This window comes from Rhamphochromis sp. 'chilingali', assembly GCF_963969265.1.
Source record: "Rhamphochromis sp. 'chilingali' genome assembly, chromosome: 4".
NCBI lineage: Eukaryota > Metazoa > Chordata > Actinopteri > Cichliformes > Cichlidae > Rhamphochromis > Rhamphochromis sp. 'chilingali'.
The window spans coordinates 39,897,755-39,913,370 of record NC_137948.1 but is presented as its reverse complement, the minus strand read 5'-3'; the positions used below and the strand labels follow the sequence as shown (position 1 = coordinate 39,913,370).

The 15,616-nt window shown below is 42.3% G+C and overlaps 1 protein-coding gene across 1 annotated transcript in view; it reads right to left on the bottom strand.

Annotated features, from left to right (window-relative positions):
• LOC308395312 (NADH dehydrogenase [ubiquinone] iron-sulfur protein 8, mitochondrial-like) overlaps window positions 1-10,994 on the bottom strand; it is a 21,254-nt gene extending 10,260 nt beyond the window's left edge. Inside the window, exons 1-7 of the mRNA XM_080880114.1 lie at window positions 10,893-10,994; window positions 10,248-10,302; window positions 8,684-8,749; window positions 8,273-8,362; window positions 6,052-6,160; window positions 5,607-5,670; window positions 407-535 (exon numbers count right to left, since the gene is read on the bottom strand). Coding sequence (XP_080736240.1) covers window positions 407-535; window positions 5,607-5,670; window positions 6,052-6,160; window positions 8,273-8,362; window positions 8,684-8,749; window positions 10,248-10,290 — 501 coding nt within the window. The 5' untranslated portion in view covers window positions 10,291-10,302; window positions 10,893-10,994. The remainder of the gene's footprint in view (window positions 1-406; window positions 536-5,606; window positions 5,671-6,051; window positions 6,161-8,272; window positions 8,363-8,683; window positions 8,750-10,247; window positions 10,303-10,892) is intronic.
• Window positions 10,995-15,616: the final 4,622 nt, after the last annotated feature.

Sequence of the window (15,616 nt, the reverse complement as noted above, 5' to 3'; positions counted from 1 at the left end):
TGACCTTAGAACAGAAGAAGCTTCTCGGATGAGAGGTGAAACGTCTTCAAGCAACTTAAAGAAGTCCAGACGCTTTTCTTTGCAAGCTCCTTTGACTAATTGCAAGGAGGTACTTCTGTAGTCTATTGATTACTAGATAGTGGAAAAGGGGTGGGATTAAATAAGCTTATGCTTCTTCCTGCTCCTTTTTGAACATCAAAGTTATTTGTAGTTGTGGTTGCTCGTTTTCCTTTTGTTTTGCTTTGTTTATTTATCTCTTTTTAATTCTATGTTGTTGTACTTTTTCAACATGTTCAAAATAAATCAATCATTCAATTAATCAATCAATCAATCAGTCAATCAATCAAACATGCAGTGGGGCTACCCACACTATCCAAGACTGTCTATGTTGTGGAAAAAGACACACCTCTACAATGGCATCCACAGGACATGCCTCCTGACAGAAACCGCAGTAGATACATTTGGTCATGTCAATGTCGTAGCGAGTTGTCCTCCTGCTGCCATCAGCACGCGTCTCTGCCTCTATGGTGATGGCCTGGAAAGGAAAATTGTTAGTGATGATATCAACAGCGCTATCTGGTATTTGTACTAATAATGAATACAAACATTCATTCCCCAGTATACAGTACTGTGCAAACGTCTTGACCCTCCTATCTTTTCTTTTGTTTGTGTTTTTTGCTTCCATGGAGCGATACATTCAAATCAAAGCTCTACTCTGATCGCATCCTTAATGAGTGGTCTTGAGTAATAGTTCTCCAGGGTTTCTTTGGACATTACCGTTAGTTTCGGGCTATAAGCCACTACTTTTTGCACAAGCTTTGAACCCCGCGGCTTTTCTATGGATCGTCCATGATTTTTGTGATATCGTAAGAGGATTTGTTTTGGTTGCTCCGCTGTTGTACGGCACTACGTTGCCTGGTGGAAGGGCATGTGATCATTCAAAAACCCTCAGTATGGCAAACAAAAGAAATGCATATGATGCAGCTTTCAAATTAAAGGCAGTCTATTTGGCACTCAGCAAGGGAAATAGAGCTGCTGCACGTACCCTTGGTATAAACGAATCAATGGTGAGACGTTGGAGACGAACTGGCTCTGTGCAAAAAGACGAAAAAAGCTTTCAGAGGAAATAAGAGCAGATGGCCCAAACTTGAAGACTGTATTGAAGACTGGGTGAACACGCAGAGAGCAAACGGGCGAGGTGTTTAAACTGTGCAGATCCAACTAAAAGCCAAAACAGTCGCCAACGAAATGAAGATAGAAAATTTCAGAGGTGGGCCATCCTGGTGTCACAGATTTATGAAACGAAAAGGACTGTCCATGAGGGCACGGACGACTGTGTGTCAGCAACTCCCTCCCGACTACGCAGAGGAAAATAACAAACTTCCGCTAATTCACACTAAGAAAGATAAACGAATATTCCATCGGACCGGACGAGATCATAAACATGGATGAAGTGCTATTGACGTTTGACCTGCCCCCTCACTAGGACTGTTAACAAGCAAGGCGAATCAACCACCACGGTGAGAACCACTGGCCATGAGAGAACGAATTTCACTTGTGCGCTGGGCTGCACAGCATCAGGGTTTCAACTTCCGCCAATGGTGATCTTTAAGCGGATGACTATGCCAAGAGAAGAGATCCCGAGCGGCATCTCTGTTAAGGTCAACAAGAATGGGTGGATGGTGGAAAGCGTAATGAAGGAATGGCTGCAAGAGTGCTATGGGAAGCAGCCTGGAGGATTCTTTCGCCAAAAAAAAAAAAAAAAGCGTTGCTTGTTTTGGACAGCATGAGGGCCCATATCACAGATTCTGTGAAAGCAGCCATTAAGAGCACAAACTCGATTCCAGCTTTGATTCCTGGAGGCACAACGAAGCACCTGCAGCCACTCGACATCAGTGTGAATCGTGCGTTCAAAGTAGCACTACGCGTTCAGTGGGAGGCATGGATGACGAGCGGTAATAAATCATTCACCAAAACTGGTCGCATGCGAAGAGCAAGTTTTGCCCAAGTCTGCCAGTGGATTCTGACAGCGTGGAGAAGTGTAAAAGCATCCACGATCACCAAAGGATTTCGAAGGGCTGGACTGCTGCATGATGGAGAGGGGGACACCACCACTGCCCTTCAGAGGGTTTTCGACTCCGACACTGACGAGGATTTCTTTGGTTTTGAAAGTGACAACGAAGGGGAGTAGCGGAGAGTGGATGACGAAGCCATCCTGAGCCTGAGGACTTTATGGGTTTTAGTGCGCAGGAAGAAGAGAAAGATGGTGGTGAATGACTGACTTTTCTTCTTGTTAAAGCCGTGTTACTGCACCTGAGCCTAAAAGGTAGGCCAAATCTCTTTTTCTGGTGTGCTGTAGGTTATTGTTATGTACTACATTTGTTACTCGTTTATAAAGCACAGCACATGTTTCGTACTTGTAATTACCGGTACTTGTGCATATACGTAAAAAGTTATGCAAATATGTACCGGTAACTTGTTTTTCAAAATATTAATAAAAGGGATGTGGTCCCAAACAGCCATCTCTTTCCTGACAATCCCCTTTGTGCGCATTCTCGTACATATGGTAAGTAAACATTAAAACACCTGCGGCTTTTAGTCAGGTGCGGCTAATGTATGTACAAAACAGGATTTTCCCCTAATTTTAGCTTGTGCGGCTAATATTCAGGTGCGCTTTTTCAGTCCAGTCCTTGACTGAAAATGACTTTCAGAGGACAAAAGTTTTTTAAGACACTTTTAACACTGACTTTTGAATCATTCAAGCAATAAAAAGGCACCTAACTCCTGGGAACCAGTGTTGTGTCTACACACAACAGACAACTTAGCAACAAAACAATTTTAGATTGCATCCTTTCAGCCTGTCACATAAATCCATTATTTAGTCCTATATTTCAAAGACAACAGTTTGAGAAGCATGAAATACGATTTTTACAGCAACAAGATTAGTTCTAAGAACTGCTAACCAAGAACCTGGCATATCTCAGCTAAGTGGGCTAAGCTTTGAGGAAATTGGACAATTAGGGGACAAAAAAAAAAAAAAAGTGGCAGGTATCTGAAAGTCATAAAAAAATCCAGCATAGACCTGACACATGACCTGATAGATGCATCTGACTCCCATGGTTCACCATCTACTGTTTGCCAAAGCCTCAGAATTGCTCGCAGTGGAGGGTGGCATCCAAAGAAGAGCTTTAAATGCCCTTCAAGAAGCCTGGTGAACCATTCCTGAAGACTGCTTAAAGAAATTACACAAAGAGAATTCAAAGCTGCTCCTACCAAATATTGATTTTCAAGCTCATTAGAATTGTACAAATTATGTTTTTGACTTATCTATTGTATTTCCATTTATGCTCGAACATGTTTGAATAAATCTCTGCACATATTTCCAAATTTCCCAGCAAAATACAAAGAAATGATAGGTGGCTCAAGACTTTTGCACTGTATCATATACATGTTCAGTTATACAGTTGAGGTCCTGTGAGGACAGTTATGCTGCAAACGTATCTATAGTAGGGCTGCCACAAACGATTATTCTGATAGTCGACTAGTCACCGATTATTTTTGCGATTAGTCGACTAATCAGATCATCATCCATTGGACGTAAAACGTTCAGCTTATTGCACCAGCAGCATCTGCTCTTATATAACTATCATTAGCTTACAGCTTTAAGTGTTTAAGCTAACTAAAAATAAAGACAAGATGATAGTTTATTAAATTTTAATGAAATTTGCAGATTGTTTCGGTGAAGTTTAATAAACTCCTTGCTATCTAAGATATAACAGGACACCAGAGTACTTAATGGCAAGAAGGCAGCGGGTCCAGATGGCATCAGCTCGAGGGTCGTCAGGTCCTGCGCGGACCAACTGTGTGGGGTGATGGAGCACCTCTTCAACCTGAGCCTGAGGTTGGGAAGAGTCCCACAGCTCTGGAAAACCTCCTGTGTTGTACCAGTGCCAAAGACTTCACGCCCCAAGGACCTCAACAGCTACAGGCCGGTGGCTCTGACATCCCACCTGATGAAGACCCTGGAGCGGTTGGTCCTGGCTCAGCTTCAGCGCCTAATAAGCTCATCACTGGACCCACTTCAGTTTGCCTACCAGCCTGGCATTGGAGCGGATGATGCCGTCATTCACCTCCTACATCGTTCCCTCGCTCACCTGGAGACCGCTGGAAGCACTGTGAGAATCATGTTCTTTGATTTCTCCAGTGCCTTCAACACCATTCTTCCCTCGGTTCTAAAGGACAAGCTGGTGAACTCTGGAGTGGACCATCACCTCACTACCTGGATCCTGGACTACCTCACCGACCGACCACAGTATGTGAGGACTCAGGGCTGTGTGTCGGACAGGGTCGTCTGCAGTACGGGGGCCCCACAGGGAACGGTTCTGGCTCCGTTCCTCTTCACCATCTACACTGCAGACTTCTCCCACAATTCCACCCAGTGCTTCCTGCAGAAGTTCTCTGATGACTCTGCAATAGTCGGCCTCATCACTGATGGGGACGACAAGGAGTACAGAGGACTGACTCAAGACTTTGTGGACTGGTGCCAGCTGAACTACCTCCAGATCAACGCCAGTAAAACCAAGGAACTGGTGGTAGACTTCCGCAGGCACAAGCATTCTCCACTGCAACCACTGAACATCCAAGGTATGGACATTGAGGCTGTGGACAGCTACAGGTACCTTGGTGTTTATCTGAACAATAGACTGGACTGGACTCATAACTCAGACGCCCTCTACAGGAAAGGGCAGAGCAGGCTGTACCTGCTGCGGAGACTCAGGTCGTTTGGAGTGGAGGGCCCACTCCTGAAGAAATTCTATGACTCTGTTGTGGCTTCTGCTATCTTTTATGGTGTGGTCTGCTGGGGCGGCAGCATCTCTGCTGGGGACAGGAAGAGACTGAACAGGGTGATCCGAAGGGCCAGCTCTGTTCTAGGATGCCCTCTGGACCCAGTGGAGGTGGTGAGTGACAGGAGAACGGCGGCTAAGCTGTCATCCCTGATGGACAACATCTCCCACCCCATGCAGCAGACTGTGACAGCACTGAGCAGCTCCTTCAGTGGGAGACTGCGGCACCCACGGTGTGGGACGGAGAGATTTCGCAGGTCTTTCCTCCCCACTGCTGTCAGACTCCATAATAAAGACTTTAACTGATCAAGCACACACATCCACACATGTGCAATAATACTAAGTGCAATAATCCTTTCTGTCATTGTTGTATTTTTACTCAGTTGTATATAGTATTTGTATTCTATTCTTATCTTATTGTATATTTATTTTATTTTATTCTACTGTATATAGTATTTTATTTTATTCTATTCTGTACAGTTGTGTACTGTATTTATTCTTATTGTATTCTAATTTTTGCCTCATAACTTTTGCACTGTCCACTTCCTGCTGTGACAAAACAAATTTCCCACGTGTGGGACTAATAAAGGTTATCTTATCTTATCTTAGTAAATTCTTGAGCATCTCACAGTTCTGATAATCAGCTTTTGATAGTCGACGTAATCGTGACTAGTCGACTAATCGTGGCAGCCCTAATCTATAGCCAAAGTTGTTTTTACCTCATTCATATTTGTTCACATAGGTACGACTATTTGTTTATACCTGGGCAGGACAGATTGCTTCACACAGCTTGCAAGCAATGCAACGCTCTTCTCCTGAGGGATACCTGTTTTGACACATTCCAAAAACTTGGTGAGGTTTGATTACTAATACAGTGTCATCTCAGAGCCTCCTATAAAATCTCAGATGTATGGAGGTGTTTTCAGATACTATTCAAAGATGCTAATAGTTTAGAAAAAAAGTTAAATCTAAAAAGTTACAATGTTTTTCTTGCATTGCATATGATCCTCCTTATATAAGAAGTTACTGGTCGATTTGTTAAACAGACACAAACACACTGTATTGTGTGTATGTGTATGTATATATATATATATATATATATATATCAAAGCACCAATCAATGACTATCAAATTTATTATTCTGACATCTTATCATTGCTACCAATCATATTACACTGACTGGTGTTTGTCAAATAATCATCCTCACCTGCGCAACGCATGTTCTCCTCTGAAGCGTGGCGACAGTGGTCCTTTTTCAAACGGGTAGTTAATGGTGGCAGGCTCTCTGAACAGGTAGCTCATTGTCATGCCTAGACCTGGCATTACAATAAAACCACATTTTCAAATGAGAACGCTTACAATTATTAACACCTCCATGAAAATTTTATGCATCTGTATCAAAAAAAATTCCCCATCTATCAAAAAAAAAATTCCCCATCTTTTATCTCTCAAGCTCAGGTCCCCTGACAGAGGCCTTGGAACTTGAAGGTCATGCACCCTTGCTGTTCCTAGGACGGCGCTCTTCTGGACAGAGATTTCAGATGTTGTTCCAGGGATCTGCTGGAGAAACTTGCCTAGTTTGGGGGTCATTGCACCGAGTGCTCCAGTTACCACTGGGACCACTGTTACCTTCACCCTCCACATCTTCTCGAGCTCTTTTCTGAGCCCTTGGTATTTGTCCAGCTTCTGATTTGCTGTCATTTAGTATCACTACATCTATCAGTACAGCTGTCTTCCTCTGCTTCCCTACCACTACTACGTCCGGTTGGTTAGCTATCACCAGTTTATCCGTTTGTATCTGGAAGTCCTACAGGACCACCATTTTGACCTCGGGACTTCCAGGTCATACTTGGCACAGTATACTATGCCGGCCACTTGGTTATGGCGTTCAAAGTGTGCCCTGCCTGCCAGCATCTTGCACCCTACTTATGTGCTGGATTGTCTCAGGGGCATCTTTACACTGTGCTAGGGATGGGTATCGAAAACCGGTTCTTGTTGAGAACCGGTTCCCACTGTTTCAATTCCTTGGAATCGTTTGCCACTTTTAAAAACGATTCCCTTATCGATTCCAGTCGCCCCGAATGACGTCATCACGTTGAGTAGCGTCTTTTACCCAGTAGGAAACACGGCGCCTGAGCGGCACAAACGCTCAAAAGTTTGGTTACACTTTATGAGAAAGGATGACAACAGGGCAACGTGCAATACTTGCAAAGTAGAGATTTCATCAAAGGGAGGAAACACTACGATTATGCAAAAGCATTTGCTCAAAAAACACGCGATTGCTTTCAACGAATGTCGTGTTTTTGATCCGCTCCGGACTAGCGAAGCTCAACCCAGCAGCAGCGGTAGCGTTTCCACGTCCTCTCCCGTTAATACTGCAGGTAACTAATCAATTAGCATTGCATATTATGTTAGCGCGATTTACCTTATTACAAAACCTGCTATTACTGTGCGTTGCATTTAGATAACCATGATGAGAGAGACAGAGTCTGGCTGGCTCAGATGCTGGCAGTTCTCGCTGCAGTCTACCGGTAGCGTCTCCTTTCAGGCCAGGATAGACGAATGTCACCGAGCAGTGACTAAGTTTGTGGTCAAAGGCTTGCACCCATTTGCCACAGCAGATGCCCCCGATTTCACTTTGGTAAGTGAATGTGTTTAATTGTAGGCAGGGACATTACTGGATATTCTTGTGTAATTGCTACAGAATAATTTATGTTAAACTTTGTTATTGCTACAGGAGAATATTTATTTTATTATTTTACAGATACAGTTTTTTCCTGGGGACCCTGTGACACCCCATTGAAGAGCCGTAGGCTGGATCTCTTAAGATCTCACTGTTGGGTTTGTAAGGCCATGTTACTCCTAAATTTCTATCTTGTTCAAAGAGAAGATATAAAACACAGTTCTAAGCTAATCGACTTTAGTGTTCTCCTTTTTAAAAAAAAAGAATCGATAAGAGAATCGATAAGGAATCGAATCGTTAAACAGAATCGAAAATGGAATCGGAATCGTTAAAATCTTATCAATACCCATCCCTACACTGTGCTGTCTTTCGGTCCAGTTTGCATCTCCTCCTTTGGCTAGCTTATTATCCCAGCAGGGTACCTGATCATGGGCAGGGATTAGGTGTTGGTGGTCGGTGACGTATTGGAAGATAAATTGACGTTCCAGACCCAGTTTTGCTGCTAACTGCTTGAGGTTTTATTTCAAACCATTTACCATTGAAATGTAACATCCAGATGCACAGAATCAACCTACTGGGACAAAAACGTTAAAATATCATGGGGGGACTAATGTTACCCTCATCTGTAAGATAACAAATACAAAGAACATTTTCCATGAAGTGACAGTACCCCAACTACTTCCACTGGTAAAGGAAAACACAAAGATCCAATTATTCGTACAGGACAGAGAAACATTCAACTGACCTCTGAAGAGCTCTGTCCATAGCAGTGTTTGTGCTGCTCTGTCTGTGATGGACTTCATGTCGACAGGGATCTCCTGAGCATTCACATACTCTTATGTAGACAAAGAAAGGAACACACACACACACACACACACACACACACACACACAGCCAAAACAAAATAATGGTAATACGCCCAATTTACATGAGTGTAAACTGTAAAATATCAGTGTAATTCATAAATCTTTTTTGTTTTTTCATCAAGTGAAGCTGAGTACATCCTTCTTCAGGATGTAAGAATGTGAGGAAAGCCCAACTAAGGAAAACATCCTGAACTAAATTCTAAAACTGTCTGAAGTCCATGTGTGAATGAAAATATCGTGGTACAGCCTCTGAAAGCCCTTGAATTGAGTTGTGTTGTAGCAGCACTTACTGAATCCGTCCCTTTGTGCCGACACACTGAAGGACCTTGCTAGATTCTGGCTGGCCACAAAAAAACCTGAAGGTAAAAACATTTCAGAAAAGATAAACAGTAAACCTACTACAATGCAGTCAACTTGACACTACAGGAAGCAGTCTAGAGTGGAGTAATACAATAGAATTTTCCATCAACACAGAGTATAAATCTTTCTCACTTTTAGCTTCTGTCCAGAAAAATTTAAAACTCTTGTGATGGTAAATGAATTGCTAATTATATTGCCGTTTTCTATTCTTGCCTTACTACTGAGCACTAAAAGCACTTTAAGCTTGTACTGTTTGCTTTAATTATCAGCATTAAACAACAACTAACTAGCTTTTATTGTCTCTTCACTGAACCAGGCAATAGTTATGGATATCACAGCCTAATCTGCACCAGTCAAATATAATCCCTTACATTAAATAATACAACAAGACTACAAACAAACCAACTTAGTCTACATTCCAATAAAGTGAACAGCCTATTGTTGTCATACAACACTGATTTTGAATAATGAAATGTTTATAAATCACTTTGCTTTTCAAGACATCTCTTTATGGTAAATACCCAGATGACATCAGCAACAGAATAATGTTTCCTCTCCTGTCACCTCTTTCTTACATCTCTCTCTACTTCCATCCATCCATCCATCCATTCGCTTCCGCTTATCCTTTTCAGGGTCGCGGGGGGCGCTGGAGCCTATCCCAGCTGTCATAGGGCGAGAGACGGGGTACACCCTGGACAGGTCGCCAGTCTGTCACAGGGCCAACACACAGAGACATTCGCACTCACATTCATTCACACATTCACACCTAGTGACAATTTGGATTATCCAATTAACCTATCCCCACAAGCTGCATGTCTTTGGACGGTGGGAGGAAGCCGGAGTACCCGGAGGGAACCCACGCAAACACGGGGAGAACATGCAAACTCCACACAGAAAGACCCCGGCCTGATGTTGGAATTGAACTCAGGACCTTCTTGCTGTGCAGCAACGGCTCTCTCTACTTGTAAGAATGATTTTATCACACAATAACTTCCTTGTAAAAACAGAAACGTTACCTTTAGGTAGCAGAAATATTGTGTTAGAGTTAAACTTCAAAACTACAGTTTCCTTATTGAGGTGTTTGACATTACCTGCTACTTCTAAAGCTTAAAAAAGCATTTAACGTGATAATGCTCACTCTCATTCTGTGCTAGGGCTAGGCTGCAACTTTACCGACATCTGTATACATCAGGGGTCCCCAACTCCAGGCCTCAAGGGCCGGTGTCCTGCAGGTTTTAGATTTCACTCTGGGTCTACACACCTGAATCAAATGATTAGTTCATTATCAGGCCTCTGGAGAACGGCAAGACATGTTGAGGAGGTAATTTAGCCATTTGAATCAGCTGTGTTGGATCGCGGACACCGGCCCTCGAGGCCTGGAGTTGGGGACCCCTGGTATACATAAATGCATGACAGGGGTGAGAAGTAAGAAAGGATATGTGGCAACAAGGCTCTCTGAACTGTTGAGTGAATAAGAATGTAAGGCCGTCATACCTGGCCTTGATGCAGAGTAAAGTACACGCAGTGTTGCAGCCATCACGTCCTAAATCTGAAACCAGACATCAAAGTTTATGCATTAAGGTGTAATAGTTGAAAGAGAACACAACGTGGATAACATTAACAGATTAAAGTTCATTTTTATTTTTTTTATGGGGGGGGGGGGCACAGGTAAGTTATGCCATATGAAACAATATGCATGCAAACGTTTATTAATCCTGTATTGTTACTTTCTAATATTAGATGTAATGTACAATGCAACATATCCTTTCTAGATTACATAACAATACCAACATTTGGAAATAAAAGTACTTCGGCAGAACGAGATAGTGACAGTGACTACTAAAACACACACGTCATGACAAATTGACAACCAACTTCCCATCATTTAATACACAATAAATACTAGCAGAGTTTAGGTTTGCCTTCCAAACGGAACGTAAGCGATTCTTGCTAAGCTCACCTGTTTCTTAAACTAAGCTAGCACTGAATAGCAGCCGATTTGTAGCGCACATTGTCAAGGACTTTTGCACATTTCCTTTTAGCTAAATTGCTGTATCTATATCCCATCTTATATTAACCGAGCATGACGCCAAGTCAACAATTCACTGTCATAAAACAACTTGGAAATTGTTTCTCTACCTTTAAGGTTTTTGAAATGACCGACACGTCGGTACTTGGCCTTCTGAACCACAACAGCGGACGATTTGAGGAACGGACCCGAGATTACAGGAAGTTACACGGGATGACGTCACGAATACGTTCGCAAAGACGAAATGCTGCCCTCATGAGGCGCTAGAGTGTAGGTGCACCTGACATTAGCGCTTCAGTTCTTACTGGCAAAAAGAAATTAGGTTCGTCAGACGTTTTTCTAGTCTGAGCACTACACAACCTCATTCACCCAAGCACTTTTTTATATGCTGTTTCTATGCGCCTTTTGTCTAAAGCATACGAGCAACATGGGGTTAGTATCTTGGCCAGGAATATTTGGCATGCAGACTGGGATCAAAACACTAACGTTCCGGTTAGATGACCTGCTCTTGCTCTACCACCTAAGCTACAACCACCCCTGTAATAATGCAAACAGAGTTGTGTTCCAGAGGACTACACATGGCTGCTGTTATTAGCGTTATTATCATTACTTTATTTTATTTATTTAGAGGAAATAAATTATTTACAGCTTAAGTGGTTGAAATTCTGTTGTTCCCTTGGGACTACGTCATAAAGCTAATAAAGACAAAGTTTGTGGTAGAAACTTACCTACTGAAAAAAAAAAACAGTTAAGATAAATTAATAGTTCTAAAAGGTTTCTATAAGGTGAAGTCATCTGTTTGCTGGGAATACTGTGAGGTTCTGTGGACTGAGACTCAGATGGAGCAGAGTATTTATCCAGAGCAGCTCGCATAATTACAAACTTTTCCACCATAAGACCCTGAACTCTCTAAGTAACAGCTCATCTGTTGAGATGTACAGTGGGGCAAAAAAGTATTTAGTCAGCCACCGATTGTGCAAGTTCCCCCACCTAAAATGATGACAGAGGTCAGTAATTTGCACCAGAGGTACACTTCAACTGTGAGAGACAGAATGTGAAAAAAATAAAAATAAAAAAAAAATCCATGAATCCACATGGTAGGATTTGTAAAGAATTTATTCGTAAATCAGGGTGGAAAATAAGTATTTGGTCAATAACAAAAATACAACTCAATACTTTGTAACATAACCTTTGTTGGCAATAACAGAGGTCAAACGTTTACTATAGGTCTTTACCAGGTTTGCACACACAGTAGCTGGTATTTTGGCCCATTCCTCCATGCAGATCTTCTCGAGAGCAGTGATGTTTTGGGGCTGTCACCGAGCAACACGGACTTTCAACTCCCGCCACAGATTTTCTATGGGGTTGAGGTCTGGAGACTGGCTAGGCCACTCCAGGACTTTCAAATGCTTCTTACGGAGCCACTCCTTTGTTGCCCGGGCGGTGTGTTTTGGATCATTGTCATGTTGGAAGACCCAGCCTCGTCTCATCTTCAAAGTTCTCACTGATGGAAGGAGGTTTTGGCTCAAAATCTCACGATACATGGCCCCATTCATTCTGTCCTTAACACAGATCAGTCGTCCTGTCCCCTTGGCAGAAAAACAGCCCCATAGCATGATGTTTCCACCCCCACGCTTCACAGTAGGTATGGTGTTCTTGGGATGCAACTCAGTATTCTTCTTCCTCCAAACACGACGAGTTGAGTTTATACCAAAAAGTTCTACTTTGGTTTCATCTGACCACATGACATTCTCCCAATCCTCTGCTGTATCATCCATGTGCTCTCTGGCAAACTTCAGACGGGCCTGGACATGCACTGGCTTCAGCAGCGGAACACGTCTGGCACTGCGGGATTTGATTCCCTGCCGTTGTAGTGTGTTACTGATGGTGTCCTTTGTTACTTTGGCCCCAGCTCTCTGCAGGTCATTCACCAGGTCCCCCCGTGTGGTTCTGGGATCTTTGCTCACCGTTCTCATGATCATTTTGACCCCATGGGATGAGATCTTGCGTGGAGCCCCAGATCGAGGGAGATTATCAGTGGTCTTATATGTCTTCCATTTTCTGATGATTGCTCCCACAGTTGATTTTTTCACACCAAGCTGCTTGCCCATTGTAGATTCACTCTTCCCAGTCTGGTGCAGGTAGTGATGGCCCGCTTGAAGCTGACGCTCCGGAGCGTGTGTCGAAAAAAACAACACACTGGTTCAGAAGCACTGTGTCGAGGCTTGCTTCGTTTGGCAAAAGTCACGTGACCAGTGACGTCCGAAGCTTCATTACGCACGTAACTGCTTCGGTACCTGATTCAAACGGATATAAGGAAGTGAATCATCCACGGGATTCGTGGAGTGTGTTGATGGTGACAGAGAGCGAAGAGGTGATCATTCCACTGACAAATATGGAGCCAGCGAGGAAGAGAGGACGTTCTGGCGTGTGGGAATATTTTGAGTTGATTTTGCTCAATTCATTTTATCTGCCGAAGTGAAAAACTTGAAATGTCCAAAATCATGTTTTCATAATGTAAATATCATTACAGCATATGACTTTAGGAACACTTCCATGTGAATTAAAGCTAATGAAGACTACAACAATGTATTTGACACTATACGTACATTACATTGCTACACAGTTTAGAAAATCATTTTGTTTATTGTTTTTAGGTGATAGTCTGCAGGACCCAGGAATACCTGCATATCTACCAGCTTGCAGTGTAGTTCCTGCACTCCACAGCCTCTTCTGTTCCATGCAAGTGGATTTTCTCCAGGGCAGGAGAAACTATTTCTAAGAAAAGAAACAGACTCAGCCAGCGCACAGTAACACTAATCCTCTTTTTAAATGTAAATAACAAAAGGGCTACCTTACATTGATCATGTTTTTACTTTGCAAGTTCTTGATTAGGGATGGGTTTTGATTATCGCTTTTCTGATTACAATCCATGCTAAATTGAATAAAGTGATATTGATTCATTAAAATCCCGTGTCGATTTGTAAATTAACGTTATTATGCCTGAAACGCCAGCATCTCAGGTTAAACCTCACAACATGTCGTCAAACACCATACAGCTAAAACAGTAACTGGGAGCAGGTTTACGGATTCTGCATACAAACGTGAACACAGAGCGCGGACCCGACGCGTCAGAGTCAGATTTTGGTGCGTCGTCGGGTCCGCGCTGTGTTTGCCTCTTTTTTTTCCCGCTGGCTTCTGCAGCTGCAGGTTTCATAACTTTCTGTTTACATCTCTAATTAAGTCTCACATGTGTCAGCTTTCTTTTAATAGATACGAAATTATGGATATATACTGTTAAATGATCAGAATTGTAATATTTCTGACTGAGGCAAAACTTTCCAGATTCCAATCAAATTGAATCGGATCCTGTATCGAATCAAAAATGATTCTACAAATCAGTGACGATGCAGCCGTACTCAGCTCCCTAAGCATTTTCCCTTTCCAGTTCACAATCAATCCCACCCCTAGGTCAAAAATATGTATAGGACAATTGGCCTCATCTAATATTTTGTATGAACCTGTCCAGCTGTCCAGTGATTAAACGACAAGTAGATGGAGGCAGGACTTCACAGCAGGGGCATACTCCATAATGTGCTGTGCATTCTCATATGTATATTATATATATTGCTCACTTATTGTATTTACCAACATCAAGGAGTTATGAGCAAAGAAAGGCCACACCATAGTGCATGTTTAAATAGGGAAAGTTTATTGATCAAAATGTATTACGCAAATACGCATTACATTTTTTTCAGCCCCCCAATCGAGAAAACAAAACCAATTACATGTTCAAAGCAACGGAACGGTGGCCCAATATCAGAGAGAACTCCACTCTTGAGTGAGCAGCGATGATTGAGCAGTCCGTTTTATTTTGCAGATTCAAGCTGCTCTTCAAAATTTTCACCACCAGATGTCACCGGAGAGGACTGTGTTGAAAAGCTTCGAGTAATGAACCGTTTTTCAATACAAGCTTCAGTGCTTCGGAAAGCTTCATTTGGCCATCACTAGGTGCAGGTACAATACTTTTCCTGGTGTCCTTCGAAAGCTCTTTGGTCTTGACCATGGCGGCGTTTGGAGTCTGACTGTTTGAGGCTGTGGACAGGTGTCTTTTATACAGATGATGAGTTCAAACAGGTGCCATTCATACAGGTAACGAGTGGGGGACAGAAAAGCTTCTTACAGAAGACGTTACAGGTCTGTGAGAGCCAGAGATCTTCCTTGTTTGAGGTGACCAAATACTTATTTTCCACCCTGATTTACGTATAAATTCTTTACAAATCCTACCATGTGAATTCATGGATTTTTTTTTTCACATTCTGTCTCTCACAGTTGAAGTGTACCTCTGGTGCAAATTACTGACCTCTGTCATCATTTTAAGTGGAGGAACTTGCACAATCGGTGGCTGACTAAATACTTTTTTGCCCCACTGTATACAAACACCAACATTCAGATGAGCTTTGAATGAACCTTGTGTTATATGTGGTTCTTTACAAAAGAAAAAGAAAAATAATTCAGGCTTAAAATGTGCCATCTCATCAAGATCAAGTTTTTCAACATGTTACAGGAGTATATGTACTGGAAAAACCAATTAACACATCATCATGGACACAGTGTCATGGATCATTGACTTAAATATTTCATTTCATTTGTTAATTGCTATGTGAAAAAAATTACATGAAAATAATTCAGTGAAATTTTGAGAAAATTTCAAAGACTACTAAATGAAATGCAGTCTTCTGTCTCCCTCTAGTGGTGGTTAATCCACTAAGGCAATTTGGAAATCTAAAGCTAACATTTTAATGTCATGTCCAGTGTTGGTCAAGTTACTTGA